Below are 27,292 nucleotides of genomic sequence, written 5' to 3'. Positions count from 1 at the left end.
TTTCCTCCCCCAATCCTCTGACTCTAGTTTTTCTAGTTAATGCTAAGGAGCCTGGATTTTTCTCAGGGAGAGAAGGCAGCAGCTCTGCCTAGTGCTGCTTTAGACAATCCCATCCTAGATTAGCTCCTGAAGAGCCATCAAACAGCTCTGTGCAACTCCTTTTCCTTCTCCACGTGGTGCTTGAGGCCCGTTGGATGAAGCTGATGCCCTTTGCAGTGAGTACCACGTGTCCCTGCTCCATTCCTGCTCCATTCCTGCCTCAGCCACAGCCCCTGGCACGTCCTGGGGGACCATCCCAGAGCTCAAACACCCTTCAGTTGCTGCAGAGATGGGAAATGCCAGGAAGGAAGTGAATGAAGAAGGGAGACAAAAAATTGGGGTGCTATTTTTCATTCTGTCTCTTCACACCCTCTACTCCCCAGTCTGAAGGCAGCTGGTAGCTCAAAGCAGAACACTGAGATTATATTAGAAAAAAAGTCAGAAATGGGAAAATGGAGAAACAAACCAAGTAATTCGTCCAGCTCGTAAAAACAGTCTGTGTGACAGCATGGATTAGAAATAGGGAATTCCTGGCTTCCAAACCTGAGTTCATACCTCATGATGCTGCATTTTTCTCTCTTTCTGGAGGGAGTATGTCTGGCTTGTGATCAACAAGAGGAAGAGGTGTGTTTTTTCAGGAATATATTTTTCCACTTTCTTCATTCCACATTTCTTCAGCGAGGTGAACTCTTCAGGGAAAGTGTATGTAATGCCATGGGGATGAAAAGTCACTTGATACCAAACCTTCCTCAGTGGTAGACAAAATAACAATTGTCCTCGTGTTTTTAATTTTTATTTAAATAATTTAGAAGTTTCTAGTAGGGCATGAATTTGATTTTTTTTTTTCTTAGAAGTGGAAGTGCTAAGACTAGGGAAATTAAAATTTCTGAGCATGCAGTTCTTAACCAGAGTCTTTATTTTAAAGGTTCAGAAAATATGGAAGTGAACAAAATATCTATGCAATTGAATTTCTGTGTTTCCACTTCATTAATACTAATCCTGTTATCTCTGTTGAAGTACTGAAGCTGTGGAATAAATACTGCTGTTAGGATAGAGGAAAAAAAAGAAATATAAGCTCCAATAACTTTAATTACAAGGAGGAAGAGAGAGTCATCCCACAAAATGGGGGGGTTGTGTTTTTTTGTTTCTGGTTTGGTTTGTTGCACTTTATTTTTTGGAACATTCTTTTTTAATAAAAAATAAAATTCCTAGCTCAGGCTTTTATGTTGGAACTTTATTGCCAGATGATGTAAAACAAATGTAACTTATCCACCAAATGAATTGGAAATGTCAACTCGTCCTACTGTCACTCTCTAAATACAACCATGGGTTTTTATGCCTCAAATGATGCAGAGATGTAGATGAAACATTTTGCTGTGAAGCCAACTAGATGTTACTTAACTATTTCTTTTCTTCCTTTATTAAAAAAAAAAAACAAAACAAAACAAAACATTTTTATTTGGAAAAATGCAGCTTGTCTTGCTTTTTTCCTTTTAAAGTGTGAACCAGCCCAGGTTTTGGGTGCAAAAATCAAGAGTAGATTATAGTAGAATGTGGAGTTCCCACCTGCTTGGTGTGGATGGTGACTGTTCATCCCAACCCTGAGAACCTCACCCTGAAACATTACAGGAATTCTTGAAAACTATGTTGTGTATTCAGCTGTTCTACATATTATTCAGGCTGTTCTGTTATGAAATTGTGTTTAACCATGTACCTTTGACTTTTTTAAAGCAACAAGGAAAACTGGAAAATTCAAGACAGGTCATGATAAGTCTTTATTTTTAAGTGCACCTAAATTATTCTCATAAGAATTTATTTTAAGTACATAAAGCATTGTAAACTGCAACTGTGCATGTGATTACCCTTCTTCATCTCGTTTCTTTATGCAAAATTGGCATTGTCAAGGTTGTAAGGCCAAAAATCTGACCTATGTTATATAATCAGTTTACTATTCAAAAAACTTTGGCGTTTTTTAATGTGAAGTTTGTGTTTTATTTGGGTTTGGTTTTGGTTTTGTGTAAATGTGCAGTGGCTACTTTTAACCATGAGGTTTTTCGGTCTTCTACTTCTTGGGTCAGTTGCTGTCTGCAGGTGGGAAAAAGAAGTTGTACAAGTTCTGCTTTTTGGAAAAGGAAAAATGGGAGAAATGTTAACCTGATCACAGCTGTAATTTTAAGCCATGCCAGTTACTTCAATTATTTGGTTTGCCAACCTTGACAGTATCATTTCTATCTTTATGAAAATATTAAGATGTTTAAAAGCCAATAAAGTCACAGTCAATGGGGAGATGTATTTAGACATTGGTTGATCAGTTTTCATTCAAAAACAAACGAAAAAGAAGCACTTGGAACTAAACTAAGGCCAGAATTTGTGGTCTGGGAAGAGAAAACTACAAGCAATTCTTGGGATCTAAGCCATAGTTACAAATTCATTTCCCTCGACTTGAAACAGCCATAATAATTCAGTATTGGCAATCACTGATTTATCTTGAGTGTTTTGAAACTGTCCTCTGAAAGTTTTGAAAACAAAAACAAGCTCACAAAGTAATTGCCTCTGAAGAACAAAGAACAAAGCTTCAAACAAAAAAAGCAGAAGTAAACCAGCCTGCAGTGTCCAGGTTTCCCCAAGGCAGTGCACACAGATCCAGGTTTTGCCTAGCACGTCCATGGGAATGCTGCGAGGAGAGAGTCCCGGGCAGGAGGGGAACATGGCACATCCCAGCTAAGCCCCGTGTGCCTCTTTGTGTGGCTGTAAGGTGTAATGTGTGTCCCAGACATGCGTTACTGAGGGTCAGTCAGCCTCCCTGGGCTCGGGTAGCTGCAGCTGTGTGATGGCTTGGCCTGACATTGCTGGGTGCTGGGGGTCCCTGCATTCCTGGGGCTTGCAGGAGCAGCCCCGAAGAGCTCCTGGCTTCTGCCCCGCACTGGGGCCGCTGTCCCTGCTCCCACTGCCCCCAGACACTGCTGGGATGCCATGAGCATTGCCCCCCTTGGGACAGGCTGGGCTGGGGCATGGGGCTGAGCATGATTGTGGCTGCTCAGGGAGCTGTGGTGGAGGGCCAGCCCACAGCCTGCTCGTGTTGCTGTTTGAACAGATTTCAGTTGGCTCACGTGAATGCCCCCTTCCAGAATCAGCTTTCAGAGCAATTTGTATTCAAGTGAGCTCCAAGTGAGACATGCTTCCATTGAAGTACAATGTACATCTTACCTGCAGATGACTTGCTCCCTTTTGCCATTACAGTGTGTGTTAAATTTTTAATGTAGTGGTTGATGATCTTTCTCTCCCCCAAGGTGGTTCCTGCTGCATCATCAAAGTGTTCAGTAAGTGCCACTGACAGTACTGTTTGTCCCACGTTTTTCAGGTATATTGGGAAGTCGGATTCAATAACGATCAGCGTGTGGAATCACAAGAAAATTCATAAAAAGCAGGGAGCTGGTTTTCTGGGTTGTGTGAGACTTCTCTCAAATGCAATCAACCGCCTTAAAGACACTGGTTGTAAGTAAGCTAAGGACAGGTTTCTTCCCTTTCAGCCCAAGCTTACATGTACAGGCTTTTGAAGAATGACACTTAATTGGGTTTTTGCTGGGTTTTATAAAGCTTGTATATCCAGGTGGTTTGGTAGTTTGTGATGGTGTGTTGTTTCGTTGTATGATTTACACTTTGTGCCCTCATTTTGTAGATCAGAGGTTGGATCTCTGCAAGCTTGGGCCAAATGACAATGATACTGTTAGAGGACAGATAGTAGGTGAGTAAAGGTTTTTATCTTTTCGTTCTCTTTTTATCTTTAGTTTCTATAACAGCTATAGAAATAACTCTTCTAGATGTCAGTTTTCTATATTGAATTCTCCTGTCTACTGCCAGAGCCATTTGGACCTCAGGCTAGAATTACTTAGTCAGAGAATTTAAAAAAACCCCAAACAACCAAAAAGCAAACCAAAATGTTCAAACCACATAAAAAAAAAACCAAATCAAAATATTATAATAAATGTTGGGGCAAATAAGACCATAGATAATTAAAAAAAAAAAATTAGAAAGTTTTTTATTTCACTGCAAAGAATGGTGGCAGTTTGAGTGTGAAATCTGTGAAAAACTGACTACAAAATTCTTGGCCATTGAGAGCTCCAGCAAGGCTGTGTTTCCTTTAGGTTTTGGGGAAAACCTAAAGAGCATCTTGTTTATAAGCAAGTAAAATTACTGTCAATTAATTTTGTGTTTTCATGGCTTATTAACAAGTCTGTCAACAACCTCAGTAACTGTGCTTTGTCATTCTGTGAACTCGTGAACTTTAAATAACTTCAGAATTAAAAAGAAGCTGGCAAATTGAAAAGCAAGTATCCACAAAAAAACTTCATAAATACTCTCTTTTTGATGCATTCTCAATTTTTTGTTTGGTCCATTCTCAGTTCTCAGCATTTCTAATAGGTCATGTAAGTTGAAAGTTGGTCAGGATAAGGAAGTTCTTTATTTATACAGCAAGATGTTAATGAGAATATTTGGTCATGAGGGAAAGAAAAGTGAATTTTTATGCTCAGTTTTATGTGTAATTCCTAGTTGAAAATATATCCAAACAGCACTTCTGTCAGCCAGGGAACACCTCTGAAATATTAGTCAGCAAATACGTGTGTTTGTTTGCCTCCCTCTGTTGAATAACACCTGTGACTTTCCTCTTGGTGTTGCTTTAACTGTCTGTTTCTGTCTGATCTGCAAGTGCTTGCATTAAGATCAGAATATGGTGGCACAGGAGAGTGAAATGATGGTAAAAATGGGTAAGAGCACTGCTGACCCTTCAGGCTGTTCTCGATTGAATTTTCCACATGAGCTTGCACTGAAGAGTGAAGGATGAATCAGTCACTTCTCTGGGGTGTGTTTTGTTGTGGGTTTGGTTTGCTTGCTGGCTTTGCTCCAGTGTCCTGGTCCCCTGAGCATCCCTGTGTGTGCAGCTTTGTTTGTGGGTGCCCTTGGAGAGGAGGCTGAGCTGGGTGCACAGGAGAGCAGCTTCAGGGTGTGCTGGGATTCCACACCACGGAGCAGGGACTGTGCTCTCATGCTGCCCTCCAGAGTATGAACTCACATCCTGGTCAGCATCGCTGGGGAGTGCTGCCATTCATTATAGGGGAAAAAAACAACCCAAAAGCCCCTCCCCAAAGTAGAAAGGTCTGGGAGGCCTGTGGCAAATGCATTGCAGTGTGCAGTGACAAAGAGACTTCAGAGAGAAGTAGTCAGAACTAGTTAGCAGTGTGGGCACAGACTGGACTGCCAGGCTGGCTTTAGCTGATGTGCCTATGAGAAGTGGTTTAGCCAGAGCAGTTCTGGCTCTCTTGGGATGCTGCTGGGGCTGCCCCTCAACACCAGGAGCTGTTGGATCGTGCTCTGAACCTACAGAAAACCACCTTGTCAGGTTACAGCAGAGACCCAGAGCAAATCTGAGTGTTCTGTTTTCTGTTGATACCATCAGAAAGGTCAAGTTTACTCAGTCATGGTTCTGTTTTAATTTAATGCATCCTTGGTAAGGTTCCAGAGACTCATGTCTTTTTTTATTTAAGTTGTCATTATTAATCTTCTTATATTTTAATCTTTCTTCGCTAATGCAACTTTATTGTGTGGATGAATGAGCCTGAGTAAAACTAGATAATTCCACTACAGTATTTAGATGGTAGAGAAATTAAAAATAGAATCTGGATCATAGAATATGGATTAAAAATAAGTAAAAAATAGTTCTAAATTATAAGTAAAAAAGAGTTCTAAATATACTTTCAGTTCTTCCAGTTATAAACTCTCTTAAATTAAGAGACCATGCAAGATTGCAAGCCAATATGAAAATGTAGTTGATGCCTTCAGTAGATTATAATCTTGCAAATCAAGTGCACAGTGGGTATGCCTTGATACAGGGACCAAGGAATTTTTATCCTAAATCCCTGGGTTGTCTTCAAAGAGAGGAAGAAAAGGGGACATTTTCAGCAATGGATCCAGGGCACCTGAATTGTGTCTTAATCTTGCAGCTCTTCTGTGCCACCACTTAATTTCTGATGTGGCAATGCAGAAAAAAATAAGCCCTTACTTATTGCAAAATGAAGGCGTGCACAAATTTTGCTCCTCACGCAGGCAAAGGGGAGGTAATTGCCTTTGTTTATGTTAATTTCTGTCTGTGCGTTTTGCTTGCCAAACCTTGCCTACCTGCAGTGGTGTGAACTTGTTGTGTGTGGGGTCGTGGCAGAATAAATACATCATGTGAGATCCTGGCTTGGTTGAATTTAAAGATGTCTTTCCCTCTAAAGTTATTTTGTATTAGAGTCCATGGACGATTAGGGGTTAATATAGATTAGGAATGCAGCAGGTATTCCAGGGCTCTCTGGGTTGGTCTGTTGAGTTCTAAGCTTCCATACCTATTGTTGAAAATTTGGGGACTTGGGCAAAATCTGCCAGTTCTGCTCCAGCTTTTTAAATGTTCTGATCTTTACAAAAGTTTGGTTGCATCCAGGTTAAGGTCTGTAAGATCATTTCACTGCATATAAATAGGACTTGAAGACAGTTGTCCAGAGGTGCATTAATGCCACCTCAAGAAATGTGGGCCACAGCACGTATTTAACTTTTTAAGCAATTGTTCTATTGTTAAAGGCATAACAAAGCATCAAAAACCCACCCCAACCCCAGAGGAACACAAGTGTCATAAATTATCAGATTGGACACTTCCAAACTGTGATATTGGGAACAAAAGCAGCCTAAAAAAATCGTTGTTTTCATAATTACAGTACAAAAGCTTCAGGCATAAATACCCATTACAGCAAATCATGTAAAAAAAATTAATTTAAAAGTGAAGCAGTTTTGGTGAGGACAAGCAAAGGCATTTCAGGGTGCTTTGTGTGGGTTGCATTTGAGTTCTTACTACTGGTGTTAGAAAGTAGCCAAGAAACCAAATCTGAAGTGCTTCTAGCAGTTACATTTTGCCTGGTTTTGTGTTTGTGTGCGTGTGTGTTGAAACCCACGGGCGCACAAAATACGTGAGGAGTCAAAACCAGGGAGGAATTCCTTATTTTAGCTCATCCTGTTCAGAGTTCTGCTCTTGGCCCTGTCCCAGCTGAGTGTGAGGTGGCATCCCATTGCCACCATTTGAGTGTCACAGTCCATCTGTGACACAAAATTAATTGCAGTTTCACAGTTCACTTCCTTTTCTGCCTTAACATGCACTCATATTCCTTAAGCTAACTTTTTTGAAGATGTGGAGAATTCCATGTATGAAAACAGAGTTCCTTTGCAAACATCTTTGATTTGTGAGAAGGAAAAATATCCAGAACATGTCTCAGCTTAGTCCTCCAAGTTGTATCAATTTTCTTTCAAATGTAACCACAATTTGCATTCAGATGCCACATCTTTAATAATTCTTTTATTATCCTAATAGTCAGTCTTCAGTCCAGAGACCGAATAGGCACAGGAGGACAAGTTGTGGATTGCAGTCGGTTATTCGATAACGATTTACCAGATGGGTAAGCTGACATCACTGTGATGTAAACACAAATACAGCTCATACAACAGACCTCTGTAATAGTGAGAACTCAGTGTGCAAATAAATGATTTTAAATCTTGCACTCAGAGCTCTGCAGTTCTGCATTCAGAACAGGAGTTGAGCCAGCTGGGGTATGCAGAGCTGATAGTTTGGCTGTTGTCTTATCTGCACTTGGAAAAGGGGAGGTGACATATGTAAAGAAATGCTTGGAAAAATAACTTGTCCAAGCAAACACATACTTCAGATTAAATCACAGCCAGCAAAGTGCCTTATGCATGCAGCAGTTTTATAGCAAGGAAGTGACCACACAGCCTGGCTGCCCTTCTGCAGCACCATGCAGAGGTGTAGATCCACCGTGATAAACATGGATCACTTCTTCTTCATGCACCTCTTAGGGAAGAAAACGTGACTGGAAAAGGTAATGCAGCCCAAGTTTTTGCTGTATTTACCTTCCAAAGATAGGGTTTAGGATTCTTGTTTGTCCCTGTGAGAGTTAATGACATCATTATCACCTAGAACAGTTTTGCAAACACAGGAAAATACTCTGGTTTAGGTTCTGGTGCTGTCAGCAACTTCTTCAGAGCAAACACAGACTTTCTGAATGTGATTCTTGGCAGATAAAGACAGGAGAAAATTAGTTTTCAGAGGATGAATTTTGAAATGCAAATCATCATCCTAATCTGTAACAGCATTCTTTTGTTAATTTGGAGTCCAGATAAGTCAAAAACATTTTTGAAAATGCTTCTAAATTTTCACTTCAGAATGTTCCTTGCATAAATATTGCTCACTTAATTGTGTAACTGCAAAATTTGCTGGGTTTTTTTGCCTCGTATATTTCAGAGTGCAAATTTTATATTAATTCAAAAGTCACATTATTTGAAGCTGACTTTTTAATGAAAGCAAGTAGTGCATGAAGATGCTGTGAAAGCATTTGTTAGAGTCAGTGGTCAAAAGAAGTTAAATGCATTATTAAACATGTTTCCAAGAAGTTCCTTTATGTGGCTATTAGGATTTAATTAGAATTCAAGCCGTTATTGAATATGAAGGTGTGATATTGTTAATGGTGTGCCTGGTTCCAAGGGAAGAATATGTTAAACCATTTCTGAGTTGAACTTTCAGTTGTTTCCTGTCACCTCGTTCAGCTAACGTGATTCATAGCAGTGTAACTCTTCCTGAGCTGGGCATTTCTGTTGGAAACGTTTTGTGCCCTGGTTTCCTGGAAATACCACTTGGTGCCTTATCTGTGCCTGTCTGAACTGCAGGTGGGAGGAGCGCAGGACTGCTTCTGGAAGGATCCAGTACTTAAACCACATTACACGGACAACTCAGTGGGAGCGACCCACACGGTGAGGAATTCCTTGGGACGCTGTGGGGAGGATGGAGTTTGATTATTGAGCAGTTCCAAATGGCTCTCAAAGGGGGATTGGATTGCTCAGCCACTCTGCACAAGCTGAATGCTCTCCTTCTTTAGCAACCTTCTCCTTTAGTCTGCCTAATATTTAACTCAGAAAATCATTCTGACTCCTTTTTTCCCTGCCCTAGTCGTAACATCTTTGCTTTCTTGTAGAGATGCTATGGTAGAGCGCTATAAATACAGACATTACATTTTACAGACATCTTAAGGGGTGCAGAAGTGAGACCATGAGTAGCTGTCAGACACTGCTCTGTGACCTTGTAACCAGAACAGTTACAGCTGATTGCTGCAGAGTGTGTTTGGAAATCGTGATCACTTTTTCTGATCATTGTAGATGTGTGTTGTGAAACTGTTCCTCGAGCCACTTCTGCTGTTGCCTGTGTTGCAGGCAGTGTCATTGCATTTTTATCAGACTCCTCTGCAGATGTTCTCTTCCATTCTCAATATCATTCTGGTCTCTGCATGGATATATTTGATTTTCAATAATCTGGACTGTTAACACTATCAGCGTTGATACGTGTTTGCAGTTTTGGATTGAAAGGACTGAACAGCTTTTTGTTTCCTAGCTCTGTTTTTCCTGGTATGTTGAAATACCCATTTTAAGCTCTAGACACAGTAGAAAAGCAAATGCAAAATGTATAACTTGTGTTGGGGATTTCTTGTGACCTTGTCAATCCCCCTTTAACCCATTTAAAATCCTTTTGAAAGTGGCATTGTGATACAAAATCACACCGGTCAATGTTGCTCTCATGAGCAACTGCTTTTATTCTTGCTTAGCCCTTTTTCACCATCCTGGCCTAATAACATTCCTTAAAAGTTAGAAAGAATACCAAGGCCTGATCACTTCCTCAGCCACACGAAGGCAAGGTGAGAAAGTTTGGAGGTGAGGAGGTTCCTGATTCCTGTGGTGAGCACAGAACAGGAGCTTCCTGCTCCAGTCAAGGTGTCCTGCTGGGCAGGTCTGAGGTGTCCCCAGAGCCCGGGCTGCAGCTGCCCCCAGCTGTGCTGGCCATCAGCACTGAGGTTTCCCCGCTGTCCCCAGGCCAGCATCCGAGTACTCGAGCCCGGGCAGGCCCCTGAGCTGCTTCGTGGACGAGAACACTCCCATCAGCGGCACCAACGGCGCGTCCTGCGGGCAGGCGGCGGATCCGCGGCTGGCCGAGAGGAGGGTGCGCTCCCAGAGGCACAGGAACTACATGAGCAGGACACACCTGCACACTCCTCCCGACCTGCCTGAAGGATATGGTATGGGAATCAAAGGGCGTTACTTGTGGGGCTCTCAAGAAGCTGGAAAATGGGTTGTCTTCTCATGTGGAAGATAACTTTCATTCCTTAGTTGAAGGGAATCAGTCTTTGTGAGTCTTCATGCTGCATTTTTTGTTCTTACATTAATTAATTTGTCTTGATTTCACAGAGCAAAGGACAACTCAGCAAGGTCAGGTCTATTTTCTACATACTCAAACTGGTGTCAGCACGTGGCACGATCCAAGAGTACCTAGGTAAGAAATTATGGAAGTACTCTTAATATTTCAAATCAAAATCATTTAAGCAGTGCTCTCCTCCAAGTTTTCTCTGGCTTACATTTCTGATTCTTGGCCCCTCCTTATACATTATTTTAACACATCATTCATCAAAATGTATTAGTCTGTCTTCCCCAGTTCTTTGAGTTGGTATTGTAATGAAAAAATGGAAAACTAGGAAATAAATTACAGTAGTGTTTTGGAAACAGGTACAGTTTACTGACTCTAGATTTTGCATATGAATTAGAGACAAGTCCAGATTTTAGTACTCTGCAACATAATGAAAAAAACAGTAGAATCTGAACATTTCTAAAAGAAGTTCCATCAAGATACTTCGGTGAAAACTGGGTTGGATTGAAAAGTCTACCTGCTTTTCCTGTTGCAATTACCTCAACACTTGGAAAAAAGCAAATCCTAAGTCTTTTAAATTCCATGGACGTATTTACACAGTATACATGTACATACTGTTCATGAAAGTACATGTGATTATTGCTGATGTGTTTGAAAGGAAAGGATGATAGTGGACATTATTGGTAGCTTCTGATTATCCTTTAAATAACCAAGAAATCCTGTTGTAAATTATAATAAATCCTGTTGTAAACACTTTCCTCCTAAAGTCCAGGAATGGTGGTGTGAGATTTGTGTGGTTTGAAATTGGCAGCCTGTGCTGACATTTGTGAGAACCAGAGGAACTCTGTCAGTTGCTGTTGGTGTTCCTGTGCTGCTTCTCATGGGAATGGGTGTCCCAGGAAGGGTAAAATGCCTCAAGACCACACTTCATTGTTCTTTGAGTTATTCTTCTGTTACTGTTTCTGTGTTAGAAGATGGTACCTTGCTTTGATACAGCTCTGATGCACTGCCTGCAGAGCTGAGGCTGCACTTGTGCAGGAAGTCAGTGACTTGTGTATTATGCAAAACCAGGCTCTAAAAAATAATATGAAGATCTAATCCTTAAGTTTGGGGTGTGATAGTTCTGTGTGCAATCTAAGTCAGCACTGCCCTGAGGTGTGGCAGCACAAACAGCAGGGGTGTCTCTGAGAACAAGAATTGTTTGCATGAGGACAGAATTGATGTCATTTCTAAGGAATATTGTATTTTTGAGGCTAATAGCCACAGTCATGTAGCCAGCAAAAGTAATCCCTGCAGTACAGCAGCAGTGTGTTCATGGGGAATAGCAGCAGAGTTCAATCCCAGAGCTTCATGTTTCCATTAGTGGCTCCTCACGTCTTTGGAAGCCCTGCAGACTGCACCTTTTAAGGCATTCTGACCCTTGGCTCGTTCCCCCCTCAGCTCCCATGATTCTGGGAGAGCTGAACGCCTTTGGGAAGAACTGCATGAGACAGTATGAGGGGTCTGAGGTGTGAATTGCATCCATGAATAATCAGTGTATATTTTTGGAGACCAGCATTTGTTTTCAATGAGGCTCTGGAATGAATTTACATCTTCCTAATTTCAGCAGAATTTTTCTTGAGACCTCTTGAGCCACCTCTGCATTGCTCAGGGCAGAGCTGAGTCATTGTTCATGTACTCCTTGATTTGGAATAGTTTGTTAGAGAGCTGTTTGCTTCCCACAAGCTCATGGGCTTCTGGGGCAAAACAGCCAGTGCCATACACATCCCATGTGTAATTCTTCATGGAAAGTGTAACTCTTCAGAAGTGCAGTTTTGTTTTCTATGAGTTTCTAAAGTGTGATTCACAGCTCCTTACGTGACTAATGTTGTTTTAAAAATGTTTTCTGTCAGAATTGGTGCAGAACTGCAATTCCATTTTGACAAATATGGCAATGGTCTTTATTTTTGTTTGAAGCCTTTATTAATTTTACAGCTGAAGTTAGTTTGCAAAATGAGGACTATTTGATAAGAACTTTTTTCCCCACGGCATGTGTTCTGGGGTGTGTGTTTTTGCTGTGGTGGGCTTGTACCTTGGGAGCAGAGATTCCAGCTGAACAGATCAAGTTTCTGAAACAATACATTTTCTCAGACTTCATGGAATTGTTCTGTTACATTTACGCTTGTTTGGCTCGGAGGCCAATTGCTGAGGTATTTTTCATTTTATATTTGTTTTCACAGGGATCTTAGCAACATCAATTGTGAAGAGCTTGGTCCACTGCCTCCTGGATGGGAGATCCGAAATACAGCAACAGGCAGGGTTTATTTTGTTGACCATAACAACAGAACGACGCAGTTCACGGACCCGCGGCTCTCTGCAAACCTGCACTTGGTCCTGAAGTGAGTCTGGAGCCGGGGTTCGGATCGGCTCTGCCGCTCCGGGAGCCTTTGAGGAGTAGTTCTTTGACACACCACCAACTTTCTCTGCTTCACGGCAAAGAGGAGTTTGAAAAAAATCTGCAGGAGCATTTAGGCAGGAATGTGGCTGTTGTGATGCACAGGGGGCAGGGAAGCAAGTGCTGTCTGGGGGGAAAGATTGGCCCATAGAGTTTTTTTTTCCCTAACAGCAAGAGAGACACTTTGTTTTCTTTATACTTCATTCTATTTTCAGTTACGAAGAACTTGTTTTAAAATAAGAAGTTGCATGTAAGCCAGTGGTGTGAAATACTGATGAGTGAGGAAGGGGTGAACAAGTGGCCAGCTGTTCTCCTGGAGTAAAGGAGAAATAACTCAGCTACTGCCTTCAGTTTTAGAGTAGCACTAGTTGATATGTTCTCAAAATAAGGCCTCAATAATTTAACTCAGTTTTTTTACAAATAAGATAAAATAGGAACTGCATTTTTATGCCTTTGTGTTTTGATATCATAATTTCATCTCACAGTTTTAAAAAGAGAAGGGGGAACTTAAAAGAATTCTGGCTTGTCTTTTATTCGCTAGGCACTTATTACACACTGGGTATTTTCTACTAAAAATGGAAACCAAAAAGCAAACAAATATTTATTTTTTCTCTCATTTTTTTTTCTCTCAGACGGCTTGTCCTGGTACTTGGGAGTTTATTCTATTGTTTCTCCTGCTAATACCTTTTAATACTCTTGGGAAACACCTGTGAAGTATTGAGTAGGTGTTAAGTGGAAGAAACAATGAAGAGTTGGTTAGCTGGAAAGCCAGGCCGCCCTGGGTGAGGAGTCAGTAGGAGGAATAGTCCTGAAAGGAAGTGAATCATTGGGAAGAAAAGCTGAAGGAAAGAATAATGGGAATAAGCACCGAAAAGACAAAGCTGAGGAATGGAAAGTCATATCCAGGAGACAGCTTGTCTTTTACATTACACAAAAGCTGTCTAGCCTCTACCCAATATGCACTTGAATCTCACACCCCAAGCAGGAGAGAAGCCTGAATATAGAAAACGTGTATTTTATTTAGAGAAATTAGAGAAATCCTTGGTTTTATATGTTCATGTTACAGGACTTTAGTAAGCTGCCATCATCCAGACACTTCAGGTGCCTTTTTTTTTTTTTTAGCTACTCATTTTAGCTGAATTGAAATTGGTGACTTGAAAATAAAATGATCTTGAAAATAATCAGCAGTGAAGGAGCATGTTCATGTTTGAAACATGGAAAAGTTCCTAAAACCAAATCATATTTAGGTATTTTACTTCAAGAAAAACTTCAGACCCTCTTAGCTACAGCAGTGCAGTTCTGAAGCCGTAGAAAACTCAGTGAACTGGGCTGTATTTGACAAACTGGCCTCCTCAGGTGGGTTTATTTTGAGATGGCAGAAGGGGCACAGTAGCCAGTTCTACATGGATTGTAGAGGACAGATAACAGAGCCACCTTTGTTAGCTGGAAAATCCAATTTGACTTTTAATTTCCAGAATCACAGAACCATTTAGCATTTATTTGAACTTAGAGTTCTCCTACAGTGTGCTGAAGTTCTTCATTTGTCCATCTGTCTTTCATTAGGAAAGGATTTCAGAAACTCACCCAACAGTGTCATCAGCAAAGTCTGCTGCCTGCTAAATCATTTTTGGTGTTTATTCTTTTATTACACCAAACAGGATGTGTGAAAGTTTCCCCTGCCTTGAGCCCACCTCCTTATTTGTTCTTTAAAAAACAAACAAAAGAAGTAGCTTGCCTTAGGCCTGTCATTTTGTAAATTATCTAAGAAATAAGTTTAGACTTCATGTGGGATGGGTGTGATAGAGTTTCAGGTACAAAGGCATGAGAAAAAGTTCACTCTCAGTGATACTGACTTTTCTATTGAGCTGAGTAAAGCCATTTGTTCTTCCAGTTATGACATTGTAAGTTATGAAAATAATCAGCCTTGTTACCCAGTTCTGTTCCAAGGCATTGACCAAGAGTTTGTGATAATTTTGATAAGTTATGGCACCTGAAAAGTATTTAGTTGTATCCTTAAAGCACTGTATGGAATCAAGCATAGTCACTCAGCTGTGAAAACAAACTGAGCAATGGGATTTAATGACCTTAAGAACCGCAGGTTGTTTAGCTAATACTGCACTGATCATTTTTAGTCTAATCTGGAAGATGGCATTTTATTTTTCTCCTCCTAGTACTTCCTTATTTTGGGAAGCACTGTGTGGAGAAAAGTAATTGTTTCATTTGATGCTAAAATCATGCTCATTTCAGAGATTACATTTCCTTTAAGAAATGTAAGCTTTAATTTAAGCTTTGTGCTTTGGGGAGCTGTGACTTTTTACCCTTAAACGTGGTATGGAGGGGTGCTCACTTTAGTATATAAATATGGCCTTCTCTGGTAGTCCTGTACAAGGAATATTTTCACTTAGTCCTCCTCCTTATGGAATTAGAAATTCCAGAAGATAGAATAAGGATTTAGCTTTAATATTGTATCAAGTAAATACAGTTTAAATGAGATTCATATTTAAAATGAAAATTACCATGCACATGGCACAAATGACATAGAGCCATAGAACCAGAGCCAGTGTGAGTCTAAATTATTACAATTATTTGTATTTTTCTGAGTGTCCCTGTGGAAAAGTCTGGAGGTGAATTTTGGTTGGCCAGGAGAGTTTTCTACTAGGCCTTGTCTCAAAACAGACAATAGGCTGAAATTACAGAATACATTAAAACAGTGTTTAGTTCCATCTATTATTTTTTGATCTTTGATATTTAAAAAAAAAATGAACTAGCATTCCACTGGAAAACATTCTAAAATGTAACATTTCTTATTTATGCAGTAAATGTAGGGTATTCTCATGTGCTCCACAGAGAGATGATATTCTTAGGCTTTAAAAATACAGTTTTTATCCTGTGTTGCTTGGGAATGCCATACTAAAAAGCTATAAAAATATCCACTCACTGTGTACAAGAAACAACACAGAGAGAACATCTCTGCAACATGATCCATTTACTTTTCCTAGTAAGAAGTCAGATTTACAAAATCTCTTAGAATTGCTAGTGAAAATACTTGTTTATCTGTGCCAATTAGTTCCATGTGAACTCCCACATTCCTGTGGTCCAGACTAGGCCAGGTACAAGGGACAAGGTCCTTGCCAAGCTGCCAGTACAAACATCTTTTTGTAAGCTTACTCTTTTCCAGACAAGCCATTTAAAACAGACTATGGTATTGACTGTAGATTAGAGGCAGAGTGTTTGGCAGATCCCTGAATTTTAAAATGGAGGAAGGGAAAACACGCAAAGGAAATATGGAAATGGTCTTTGAGAAATTCGGTGTCAGCAGCTTAGTAGTAAAATTCTATGGATAATACCTTATTGTATGTGCTGTAACCTTTTGCATACTTTGTAGAGTAGCTCTAATAGAAATAACAAGCCCTAAAAACACCTGATAGTTGCCAAGAAAGACAGATCCATATGTCTTTAGTCAGGATAAAATCGCTCTGAATTTATTCTTTACTGGCCCCAGACGTTTTCGGCGTAATCACAGTAATAATCACAGTAAATTGAAAGCAGTTTAGGTACAATGCCTGAACGTTGAAGGAGAGAGCAGGGGATGGATGAATGGGTCTCTGAGGCAGCTGTGTGTGTTTGCAGCCGGCAGAACCAGCTCAAGGACCAGCAGCACCAGCAGCAGCAGCAGGTGGTGTCCCTGTGCCAGCTCCCGGACGAGGCCGAGTGCCTGACGGTGCCGCGCTACAAGCGGGACCTGGTGCAGAAGCTCAAGATCCTGCGGCAGGAGCTGTCCCAGCAGCAGCCTCAGGCTGGCCACTGTCGGATCGAGGTCTCCAGGGAGGAGATTTTTGAGGTAACTCGAGATTTTGACCCGTTTCTCAGCAGGGGGGGAAGGGGAGGGGGGTTGTTTATAGCTGTGTAAAGGAGTTGTTCACTTAGATGGAACCTCGGAGGCTGCAGTTAAATCTGGGTTTTACAGTGGTGAAGAGGAAGCATTCCAGGGGGATACCAGGACTGTCATGGAATTGAACTAGATGCATTTACTCTGTAGAGATGAACTAAATCAAGGAAAACTTTCTCTGTGCCTGGAGATGTGCAGCCTCTGTCAGGGACTGGGGAAGGAGTCTGAGCACTTCATGTATCTGAGGATCCTGTCTCGCTTCTTCCTTGTATTTGAGAAGCTGATGACTGTTTTATAGGGGATGTTACAAATTCAATACTATTATTAGTGATCTTTGATGCAGTGTAACTTAAGTAAAACTACTACTGAATAGGATTCCTCTTCAGAGTTTGGATTTCTTCTCATCGATCTGAATTCTCGCTCCAGAATCAGACCAGTTTTACAAACTGTCAGGGCTTCTGAATGGCCAGAGATGCCCCCAGTGGGGTCTCTGCATTCTGTTTGGAGATGTGATTCAGCAGAATCATTCTGTTGACTTGACTAAACACAGTTATAATTGGACTTTTCTGGAGAACAGTTTGTCCTTTTGAGGACTTTCACGCATCCCACCCATCCCTGTTGCATTTTTACCCCACCCACAAACTTGATTGCCCCAGTGTGTTGTCACAGTTTTTCCCAGCCAAGAAAGATTTGTGTTGGTCTTCCCTTTGGAGAGTCAGATCACTTGTAAGCAACTGAAAGAGGAAGGGAGGGAAGGCTACAGGATTATGATGTTCTTGTTCATTCCAGTGTGTTGAGTCCCCACACACCCACCTGCCTCCTCTGTCCTGTAGAGGCAGAGCTTGGGGCTGATACTGGACATAAATAAGAACCAGAGTTTTCTTTTTTCTCTAATTCCTTAGCATTTGTTCTGCCTTTCAACTTGCTTTCTGTGTTTCCTTGGTGAACACTTACTGACAGAGGAATAATCCTGTGGATTTACTGGGATGGCATTGCTGATTCCATTCTTAAGGTGCTTCTTGAAGGCTGGCACATGTGTTTTACCCAGAGAACAAACTCCACTGTTGGCTTTTCAGGCTGCAAAAACCAGGAGCCCTTATGGAAAACAAAAGGAGTTTACTGACACAATTTTCTTATAAGTTATGTGAGAATGAGGGAGAATGTTCTGATCACTGTTCACCCCTGGAAGTTTAATGGGAGGTGGTTCTTCTCATCTTTTCATCATTTTATTTGACAAGTGTTATCACATTTGGAGAAAATGAAGAAACAATCTGTGATTTGAGAAACTGATGAAGATCGGGAAAAAGAATGTCCCCTTTAAGAGTGCTCCCTTTGGACTCGAGTCTGAGACTCCCTTCACTTCCAATACACAGCAGCAGCTTTTACTCTGTAAACAGCAGCTAATAAAAGGATGTGTTGTGTGTTTACAGGAATCCTACAGGCAAGTCATGAAGATGAGGCCAAAAGACCTGTGGAAACGATTGATGATAAAATTTCGTGGGGAGGAGGGCCTTGATTATGGAGGTGTTGCCAGGTAAACAGTGGCTCCTCTGTCCTTCCCCTGCACCCAACCCTGCCAGCTGCCACTGTGCTTTGAATCCTGAACCAGCCTCGCTTCTTTATATTATTCTTATTTATTTTTATTTCTGTAACAGATTAAATGTCAGAAGAACATATGGCTCTAGGTAGTATTGTAAAAGAAAAACTGCATTAAAAAAAAAAAGGAATTAATTTATTGAAAATAAAACGCAAATTACACATTATATCAAACATCTGTCATATTGTAAGAGGTTTTGGTATCTATTGAAGTTAACATATTTTTCTTCAGTTAGTGAAGTTTGGGGATCTGAGAATATATACCACTAACTACTTGGCTTTATGACAAACTTTTAACCAAAAAAGATCCTTTATTGCAAACTGTTGCTGCTGTTTGGAGCAGAATGTTGCCACCAGCAGTTGGTGGGCAACTTCAGTCTGTCAACAGTCTGAGGTTATTTTTCTCTTACAAAAAAATGACATGCCCAATTCTCAGACCATTATTTACTGATTTGTGAACACATAATTAAAACTTGAACTAAATATATCCGTTACCTTAAAGAGGGTTTATATCAAAAGCTTTGATTCCAACATCTTTATATTCAAGTGAATACATAATGTCTTAGTGTGTAATGGATGTAGGAGAATCACAGTCAGAAACTCTCTTGGAAATGAGTAATCTGAAGGAAAATCTTGGAAAGCTGGAAATCCATCAGCTGTCAGATGTTGTGTGGTTACTGAGCTAGTAAAAATAATTCTGATTTCATGCATATCTCAGCATGTTCAGAGATAACTTCCTTCACATTTATGTTTAATAGTAAGATTTTAAAAAATCAGACTATTTTGAAACGATTCTCAGTGTAGGAATGCATTTGTCTGTAGAGTACCAATCAATTATTTTATTTTCTAGGGAGTGGCTGTACCTGTTGTCCCATGAAATGTTGAATCCATACTATGGGCTCTTCCAGTATTCCCGAGATGATATCTACACCCTGCAAATCAACCCCGACTCCGCCGTCAACCCGGTAGGGCTGGTGCATGGGCTGTAAATCAGTGTTTTCTGACCAGAAATCAAACACACACCTGGAGAGGGTTCAACACTTAGGAGCCAAATTCTTACAATTGGTACTGCTGGACACTGAATTTGTACAATTATATGATAGTTTCTTTTTTTGCACTGATCAAAGAAACTTCTCAAATATGTTCTTAATTTTCTGTCAGATGTCAATTTATGTTTCCTTTGGGAGAAATTCGGTTTGATTGTTACTTTTAAGACTCCTGGACTGGAAGTGAAATGTTCAGTGTGCCATGCATGAAAACAAAACAAAACCTCTACACAGGGTTTTAGGCATGGGGTTTTCTTCTTTTCTGGGTGTTGAAACTTTGTCTCGTGCTCAGCGGTGGGTGTCTTACTTAGCAGAATGGCTTTGTCTCTGCTCTGTTCCAGGAACACTTGTCCTATTTCCACTTTGTGGGCCGGATCATGGGGATGGCTGTGTTCCATGGGCACTACATTGACGGGGGCTTCACACTGCCTTTCTACAAGCAGTTGCTTGGGAAGCCAATTACTTTGGATGACATGGAATTGGTTGACCCTGATCTCCATAACAGCTTAGTTTGGATACTGTATGTACTCTGTAGGGTACCTCAGGATGTTAGAATGCTGTCTCTGTTATGTGATAATGGTCCTAAATCCTGGAAATGAGGTGTATTTTGATCTCCTTCTCAGGCAGATTTAAGAAACATCTCTCACACAATTCAACTTCTTTAAGGCTAAAAATGCTCAAGCTATTCAAATTTTAGGGGGGAGGTGTGTGGACTTAATTTATTAATTCTACCTATTATTAACAGTAACAGGTTATTAAAATATAACATTGAAACTTTGATAAAGGTTTTTAAATGTAACATAGTAAAACTGTATGTTCACCTTCTGCATCCAGGTAGGACTTTGAAATGCCATTGAAAAATGAAATTGTGCTTCTGTCAGATAGAACATGGCTGTAATATATTTGCAGAATATGTTTTCCCTCAGTCATTTGCTGCTTTCTTTGCACCAGTGAGAACGACATCACCGGGGTCCTGGACCACACGTTCTGTGTGGAACACAACGCCTACGGGGAGATCATTCAGCACGAGCTGAAACCCAATGGCAAAAGCATCCCCGTGACAGAGGAGAACAAAAAGGAATATGTCAGGTACATCAGTAGCTTTTTCCAGGGCTCTTTTTCTATTTCCTACGGTGAGGAGCAGCCATTACTCATTGAAGTAATTGCCATTGTTGTGCTGTTGGGTTTTGCTGCAGGGTTGTGCAGTGCTCTGGTGTAATCCTGTCGGTGGGGCCGTGTTTTGGGGCTGGATAAATTGCAGGTTTATTGTATTTGAATACATCCTCCACAAACCCAATTTGCACTTGCTTGCAGACTTTATGTGAACTGGCGGTTTTTACGAGGAATTGAAGCTCAGTTTCTGGCGCTCCAGAAGGGATTTAATGAAGTAATCCCACAACATCTGCTGAAGACATTTGATGAGAAGGAGTTAGAGGTCAGTGCACCAGTGTTGTGTTGTGTCGTCAAGTGTAGCGAGGCTCTCGGAGCCGCAGGAACGCGGGGCTGTCCCGGCAGTCCCGGTGTGCTCTGACCTGGGATAAGGGGCAGGGCAAGGGCTGAGCAGCTCAGGGGGACCATGGCTGTGTGTGCCTCCCATGAGAGCTGTGGGAGTGTTCCTGGAGGTGACAGCTCACAGCAACTGCACAAGTGGCTGCAGCCCCTCCCTTGTAGCTCAAACCCCTCCGAGCCTTCTGAAGACCTGCAGTGACCTCGGGCTGTGTCACTGCTCCAGCAGAATCCTGGTGCACAGTTCTCATAGGGCAGTTTCCTCATGGAAATTCAGTGCTGCCAGGAGAACAGGCTGTCACTCCCTCCCAGCCCTTAGTGCACTGCCCTGAATGGAGTCAGGCATCTGGGGTTTGGCAGAGCTCAGTTTTGCTGGACTCCATTGGCCCTGTAAATCCAGCAGAAGGAAAGGTGCTGTCACAAACAAGTGTGCTACAGAATGTCAGGATCAGCATCCAAACATCCTCTGAAGGCAAATCCACAGATCCCAAGCTTGCTTTAAACTGAAATGTAATTGCAGTCTGTGGAGTCAAGGGATTTGGCATATAAAATGGCCACAGGTAAATTATTCACGTGTGCTTCTGATCCCTGGGCTGGAACATGGTGATTGCTTTTCCTTTATCCCGAATATTCTCACTCCCAGCAGTGAGCCAGCCGTGCTGCTAACCCAGAACCATTTTGCAGCTGTAGAATAAAAAAGGGAAAGGTCCAGTGTTCTTAGTCATAAAAATGTCTTCAGAATCATGATCACATCCTCGCTGAGCTTAACCCGATCCATTGTGGATCTCCCTTCAGGAGCACTGAAAGCTCTGTGTCAGGAAAGGCTGCTCTGTCTTTTGTGTGGTACCACAGGAACAAGATTCCTTTTAGGGGTCCAGAGCTGGACCAGGCAAACTGCACCCAGGGCTATGCTCCTGAAAGAAATACTGAGGTCAAATGTGAATTATTCCTGCACTGTCATACAGGGGTAGAATCTGTGCTTCTGTTTAACTGACAGGTCAAGGCCCTTTTATCTAAGCTTGAAATGGTTTTTTTGGGTTCTTTTTAATTTGAATTGAGACCATTTGAAAAATGGTTTGTGTACAGAGGTAAAATTAAAAAAACAAGAAACATATATTTCCGCATTGCTTAAGATGAGCAATGAAGGAGAACTTATAATTTGCCTTTGGTATAAAATCTGTCCATTTTTCACATCATTTTTTCATAATTTGGCTCCTAACCCATTTTTATAGTGATCAGTGATGAACTAATATAATAAATCTATTTAAAATTTACAGCTCATCATTTGTGGACTGGGAAAAATCGATGTTAACGACTGGAAGGCAAATACCAGGTTAAAACACTGTACCCCCGACAGCAACATCGTGAAATGGTTCTGGAAAGCTGTGGAGCTCTTCGACGAGGAGAGGAGGGCGCGGCTGCTGCAGTTCGTGACCGGCTCCTCCCGGGTGCCTCTGCAGGGCTTCAAGGCACTGCAAGGTAACGCCCGCGGGCCGGAGCCTGGGAGCTCGGGGATCAGCTGGAAATGAGGCTGGGAGCTGCCGTGTGACTTCTAAAAAGCGATTTTAATGGTCTGATTGCAGTCACGAGTCGTTCTTTTTTGTGTATTTGTCTGGTACCTTCTTATGCAGGTGCAAATGGCTCTTTGATTTCATTTCTTCACTTCCTTCTCTGGCAGGAGATTCTGATCAGCTCAGATCTTAGAGGGGTTCCAGAAGCCAGAGTTTTAATTCCTAACTTTTACAAGCCCTCATCAGTTGCACAGCTCTGGGGGTTCTTTTAGACTGAAATGCAGTAACACAACTCAAGCTCAGACTCTTATTTAACAGCAGAGTCCCCACAAGAAACCTGACCCTCTGAATTGTATTTTTAATGGCTGCTCAGACCAGGATTCCAGTTTTGCCCAGGTTAGGACATTTATAGCTTGTTCTGTCCTTTGTGGCATCCTCAGTGCACGCCAAGTCTAAACAATGGCTGTGCTGCAGTCTTTTTTCTTTAGCAGACACATTAAGGGGATTTCTAGTAGTCAGATGAATTTAATAAAATTATAAGGAATTGACATTGTGATGCTGTGTGATTTCAGTGGAATTGGCCACGGTTCAAGACCTGTTACACAACAGGGACAGGTACAGCTGTGTAGGTTTTGTTCTATAGGAGGGATGAAAGAAGAGAAATTAAAAATGTTTGAATTATGCAGTACACTATGTGAAAAAGGTGATTTATTCTTCCTCATCAGTGCTTTTTTCCTTACCTTTCCTTTAAATAGCTGCAGGGCTGTCTGGGTGGGCAAGGAGGGGTCTGTCCCACAGCCACTGGGACTTTGCAGTTTTTTCCTGCCTTTTTATGATTTCATCTTCCTTGGTGCAGAGCTTCTCTTTGTATTTTAGTTGCTCTCTTGTTCTTGCAGTGCAACAAAGACATTTCATGTTATTCCACACAGTAATAGAGATCTCCTCCGGATTTTCAGGTGCTGCAGGCCCACGACTCTTCACAATACACCAGATTGATGCCAGCACTAATAATTTGCCGAAAGCTCATACCTGGTAAGACTTTTTCAGTTCTCTGTTGTGATCTGTAGCTTAAAGACCAATCTGCAGTCAGAATATTTGGAGCAGTCTTACTTCTTTTGCCTTTTATGACATAATCAAAGCTGTCCCTTAGCGAGCAGCAGAGGTGTGCAGTCTGGAGATGGCTTTTGTTTTATGGAGCTGGCTGCTCCTTAAGCCTTGCTGGCACCATCTGCAGCTCAGTGAGGGGTGACAGACCTGGCAGTGATGGCTGGAGAGCTGAAACCTCTCTGCTTCCCCCCAGCTTCAACAGGATCGACATTCCCGCGTACGAGAGCTACGAGAAGCTCTACGAGAAGCTGCTCACGGCCATCGAGGAGACCTGTGGCTTTGCTGTGGAATGACCCTCCCAGCCTCTCCCAGACTCTATTTATACTCCTGTCAGCCAGAAAGCCCCTCCTTCCCTCAGCCAAGACTCAAGAAATGCTTGAAATACAGGAAACTTTCCCTTTTCTACACTAGGACATTGGGAGGGAAAGGACAACTTTTGGATTTTTTTTTTTAATTTTTTAAATTTTTTATTTCAAGAAAATAGGTTCTGTGGTTCCTGCCATAGGATCATTCAGCTGCTATTAAAAACTAATATCTTGAACATACAGAATGCTGACTTTTCCTACATTTCAACAGTTAAGCAGTATTCTATACTTAAAGACTACTACTATTTTTGTAAGAGGTAATCTATTATATTTGCCTACCTGATTTCTATTCTCAGATACCAAGACACAACTTCAGCAGTCGGTACAAGTCACGTTTCAGCCTGTTTTAAATGTATGATACTGAACAGCACCTATACCTGCTATTTTTGGAAAAAAAATATTTTGGATTATTCTAACTTTGCATAAAATTGGCTGAAATAATCATTAATCTTTTTAATGAAAGCCACTTACATGTTAACTGCATTTTCTTATAGTAAACCATTATATTCTGCAATGTAAATTCCAGGTAAATGTTACCACAGGGGCTTTTTTAAATCTTTTTCAAGCAGGAATTCCGAATATGACGCTTTGGGGTCCTATTTATATCACTTGTCAGATTCCTCCAGCAGAATTTCTAGTGAGTGACACAGACTATTTGGTACAGTCCTTGTGTTTACACGTGGAATAACCTTTTCTTAATGAACAGTAGATGTTTTAATTTTTTTTTAAACAGCATTTTTCTAACAAGTCTGTCAAGAGCACTTTTTGTTGCTTTTGACCTTAAATTGAAACACTGCATTTTTCAGCTGTTGAAGCACTGATGGGCTTTGCCAGCAGAAGCCTGTCAGTAGTTTGTTCCAGAATCCATCCTGTCCAGTCAACCAAAGTTTGTTTGAATGCAGCCAAATCATATTCTATGTTTGTTGATGCTAAAGATTTATCAGGTAAAACATGTTGTAATCTCTGTCCAGCTGCTCATGACACGTGGGTTTAAGTTACAGCTAAGGAAAAATGGTGTATTGACTGAAATATGTGTAATGTGCTTTGGAAATGAGGTTGTAAGAGCACATAATTTATTGATTGTAGGGATGGAAGTAAGTATATATATGATTTATAGCATGGGTTGATCTCTTCAAAGGGGAATAAAATGCACTACCAGTAGAGGGAACTGAACTTTGATGTTAGTTTGGAAATTCTCAGTTGAGATCTGATCTCGTGGTGTGTGGATAAATCAGGCTGCTTCAGACAGTGCCATTCTCCTCTCAGCCATGAGAATATTTGGAATAAGTAGCAGTTTTTTTCCAAACAGTGTTGTGTTTTTGTAACTTAGGTTACAATTAATCATCAAATCTGCACTATTTTTTCACTGCCAATGAAAGAAAGTCAAAGGTATTGAAAATGCTAAAGGGATGGGATGTAACCAGCTGTTCCATGTTTGCAGTGTAAGTCTCAGTGAACCAGCTCATTTGCTGTCTGTTCTGTGGAGCTTAAACTAAATTTTGCTCTGCCAAGTCTGACTGCCACAGTGAGTAAACTACTACTGGATGTTGTGTGTGAGCATAGTGGGCAAGGGACTGCTTTTACAGAATTGTGGTGAGGATCTGGTGAGCCAAAGCCACATGTTGGTTTGATTATTTCTTTTGTACAGCTGTTGCTGGCAGGTTTGTTCCAAGGGACTTGCTTCCCTTTCTGGGCTGGCTGCAGGATGAGGCTACTTAAGGATGTAAACAGAAAGCCAAGAGACTTGCTGTGACAGCCAGGTTTGAAATACAGCAGAGCCTTTTCATTTCATTGCAGTGGACTCTTGCACTCCTGTTGAAGGGCTGCTACTTCTGCATCCAGGCTGGGCTCCCCAGTTCAGGGCTTTCAGGTAACTCTGGTAGCAGGAAAGGTGCCCTGTGCCTGTGCAGGTCTGGGGGAGCACAGCAGGTTCTTGCCCAGAGTTTGTCACTCAAAGTGCTGCCCGTGGCTGGGGCCAGCTCCAGCCCTGCCCAAAGCCTGTGCTCAGCCCCTGCCAGGTCTGAGTGGTGTCAGTGACTGCTGCAGGGGTTTTACAGACAGGCTCTTGGGACTGTTCACAGGAGAGACCCCAGTGTCATAGAACTGATAGAAGTGATTTTTTAAGGGCTTGTTTATTTTTATTTATCCCCCTGTGCTTGCCCAGCCTGTGGCCACAGCCTCCCTGGGCATGGAACATGGCAAATATAAAATCTGGCTGGTGGATTTATTGAATGCATAGTTATGGTCACCTTGCTGTCACCAAAGCACCTTTGGGGAGAGAGGAGATGAGCTCTGCAGAATAGAGACCTGAGATCAGCTGATAATTACATTCATTTTCACAGCAGCCTTAGCAGTACATCTGTTTTTCTACTAAACATTTTGGTATGGCATTGAGAATTTTTTTAACTGCTACAGATATTGTAAATTTAATATATTATAGGCAAAACTAGACAAGTCTGCATTGAACTTTCCATAGCTGACAGATGAGGATGAATATACCAAGTATTTTGAGTGCCTTTCTACCTTCATAAAGACTGAGAGCTTTAACTAAAGCACCTCATCACCTAGTCAGATGTTTATCTGAAAGTGGTAAAGGGTTGATTCCTTTCCAAAATTTTGTTTCAAGAACATGTCAGCTACTTTCCCCTCAGAAAGGTGCTAAGCCTAATATTGCATTTTAACCTTGGACTTTCACCCCATGATTAATGTGAATATTTATTTCAATGTGTCCCTCTTACTGGGTTTTACTTTATCCAGTCTTTAGTTGTTTTAGAGAGATGCCACATCATGGTTTTATGCTGTTGCTTTTCATTATGAATGTTTAATTATGAACAGTGACTTTTGTAGATTTCAAATATACAGTTCACAGTTGAGTTTCAGAGGATTTAATTTCTCGGTGTAAAGAGTTTTGTAATGGTGCTTTGTACAGTATGTATTCTAATTTTTTTTTTTTTTTGCACATAGGTTCAGTTTCCCTAAACTGATTTATTTGTACCAAATTTTTGTGTTGTACTAAAGTCCAGAGCACACAAGCTGTTTTGAAATTCCTGTTCCACAACACTACATGTGTACTGAACTCCTGGTGCGTTTAAAAGGCTGCATTGATGGAAGTTCAAGCTTTGCTCCTCTGTCACAGCACCATCCTCCAGCTCGATGTAGCATCTTTTTAAACAGCACCACACAGTTAACAGGTGCCATTTGTTGTACTTTACACTATGTAGTAGGTTCCTGGCTCTACACATCCTCAGAGCTTTGTCTGTAGTTGTAATTAGTTTATACAAGTGTAATTACTCTTCCACAAACTGACAGTTCTTAGTTTATCATTTCCATTGTATTTATTACAGAGTGTTTTAGCATTGGTATCATTGTATTTTCACCCAGCTGTTACATGAGCTTTAACAAAAAAAAAAATCTGTATAAAATGGTTTTTAAGTACTTAATGTATGTACCCATGCAGAAGTTGAGCAATAAATTGTATGCTGTTTGCACTGTCACAGCATCAATGGTTTTAAAA

At 41.1% G+C, this 27,292-nt stretch overlaps 1 protein-coding gene across 1 annotated transcript in view; it reads left to right on the top strand.

The window, feature by feature from the left end:
- SMURF2 (SMAD specific E3 ubiquitin protein ligase 2) overlaps positions 1-27,272 on the top strand; it is a 60,135-nt gene extending 32,863 nt beyond the window's left edge. Inside the window, exons 4-19 of the mRNA XM_053994415.1 lie at positions 3,401-3,534; positions 3,719-3,784; positions 7,436-7,520; positions 8,803-8,886; positions 9,997-10,199; positions 10,369-10,453; positions 12,544-12,702; positions 16,389-16,599; positions 18,078-18,181; positions 19,094-19,208; positions 19,631-19,809; positions 20,241-20,378; positions 20,604-20,724; positions 22,073-22,274; positions 23,263-23,338; positions 23,607-27,272. Coding sequence (XP_053850390.1) covers positions 3,401-3,534; positions 3,719-3,784; positions 7,436-7,520; positions 8,803-8,886; positions 9,997-10,199; positions 10,369-10,453; positions 12,544-12,702; positions 16,389-16,599; positions 18,078-18,181; positions 19,094-19,208; positions 19,631-19,809; positions 20,241-20,378; positions 20,604-20,724; positions 22,073-22,274; positions 23,263-23,338; positions 23,607-23,706 — 2,062 coding nt within the window. The 3' untranslated portion in view covers positions 23,707-27,272. The remainder of the gene's footprint in view (positions 1-3,400; positions 3,535-3,718; positions 3,785-7,435; positions 7,521-8,802; positions 8,887-9,996; positions 10,200-10,368; positions 10,454-12,543; positions 12,703-16,388; positions 16,600-18,077; positions 18,182-19,093; positions 19,209-19,630; positions 19,810-20,240; positions 20,379-20,603; positions 20,725-22,072; positions 22,275-23,262; positions 23,339-23,606) is intronic.
- Positions 27,273-27,292: the final 20 nt, after the last annotated feature.

The sequence above is a fragment of the Vidua macroura genome, chromosome 19, assembly GCF_024509145.1.
Source record: "Vidua macroura isolate BioBank_ID:100142 chromosome 19, ASM2450914v1, whole genome shotgun sequence".
In the NCBI taxonomy this organism is placed as follows: domain Eukaryota; kingdom Metazoa; phylum Chordata; class Aves; order Passeriformes; family Viduidae; genus Vidua; species Vidua macroura.
The sequence above is the reverse complement of the archived record's forward strand: the minus strand, read 5'-3'. Positions and strand labels throughout refer to the sequence as shown.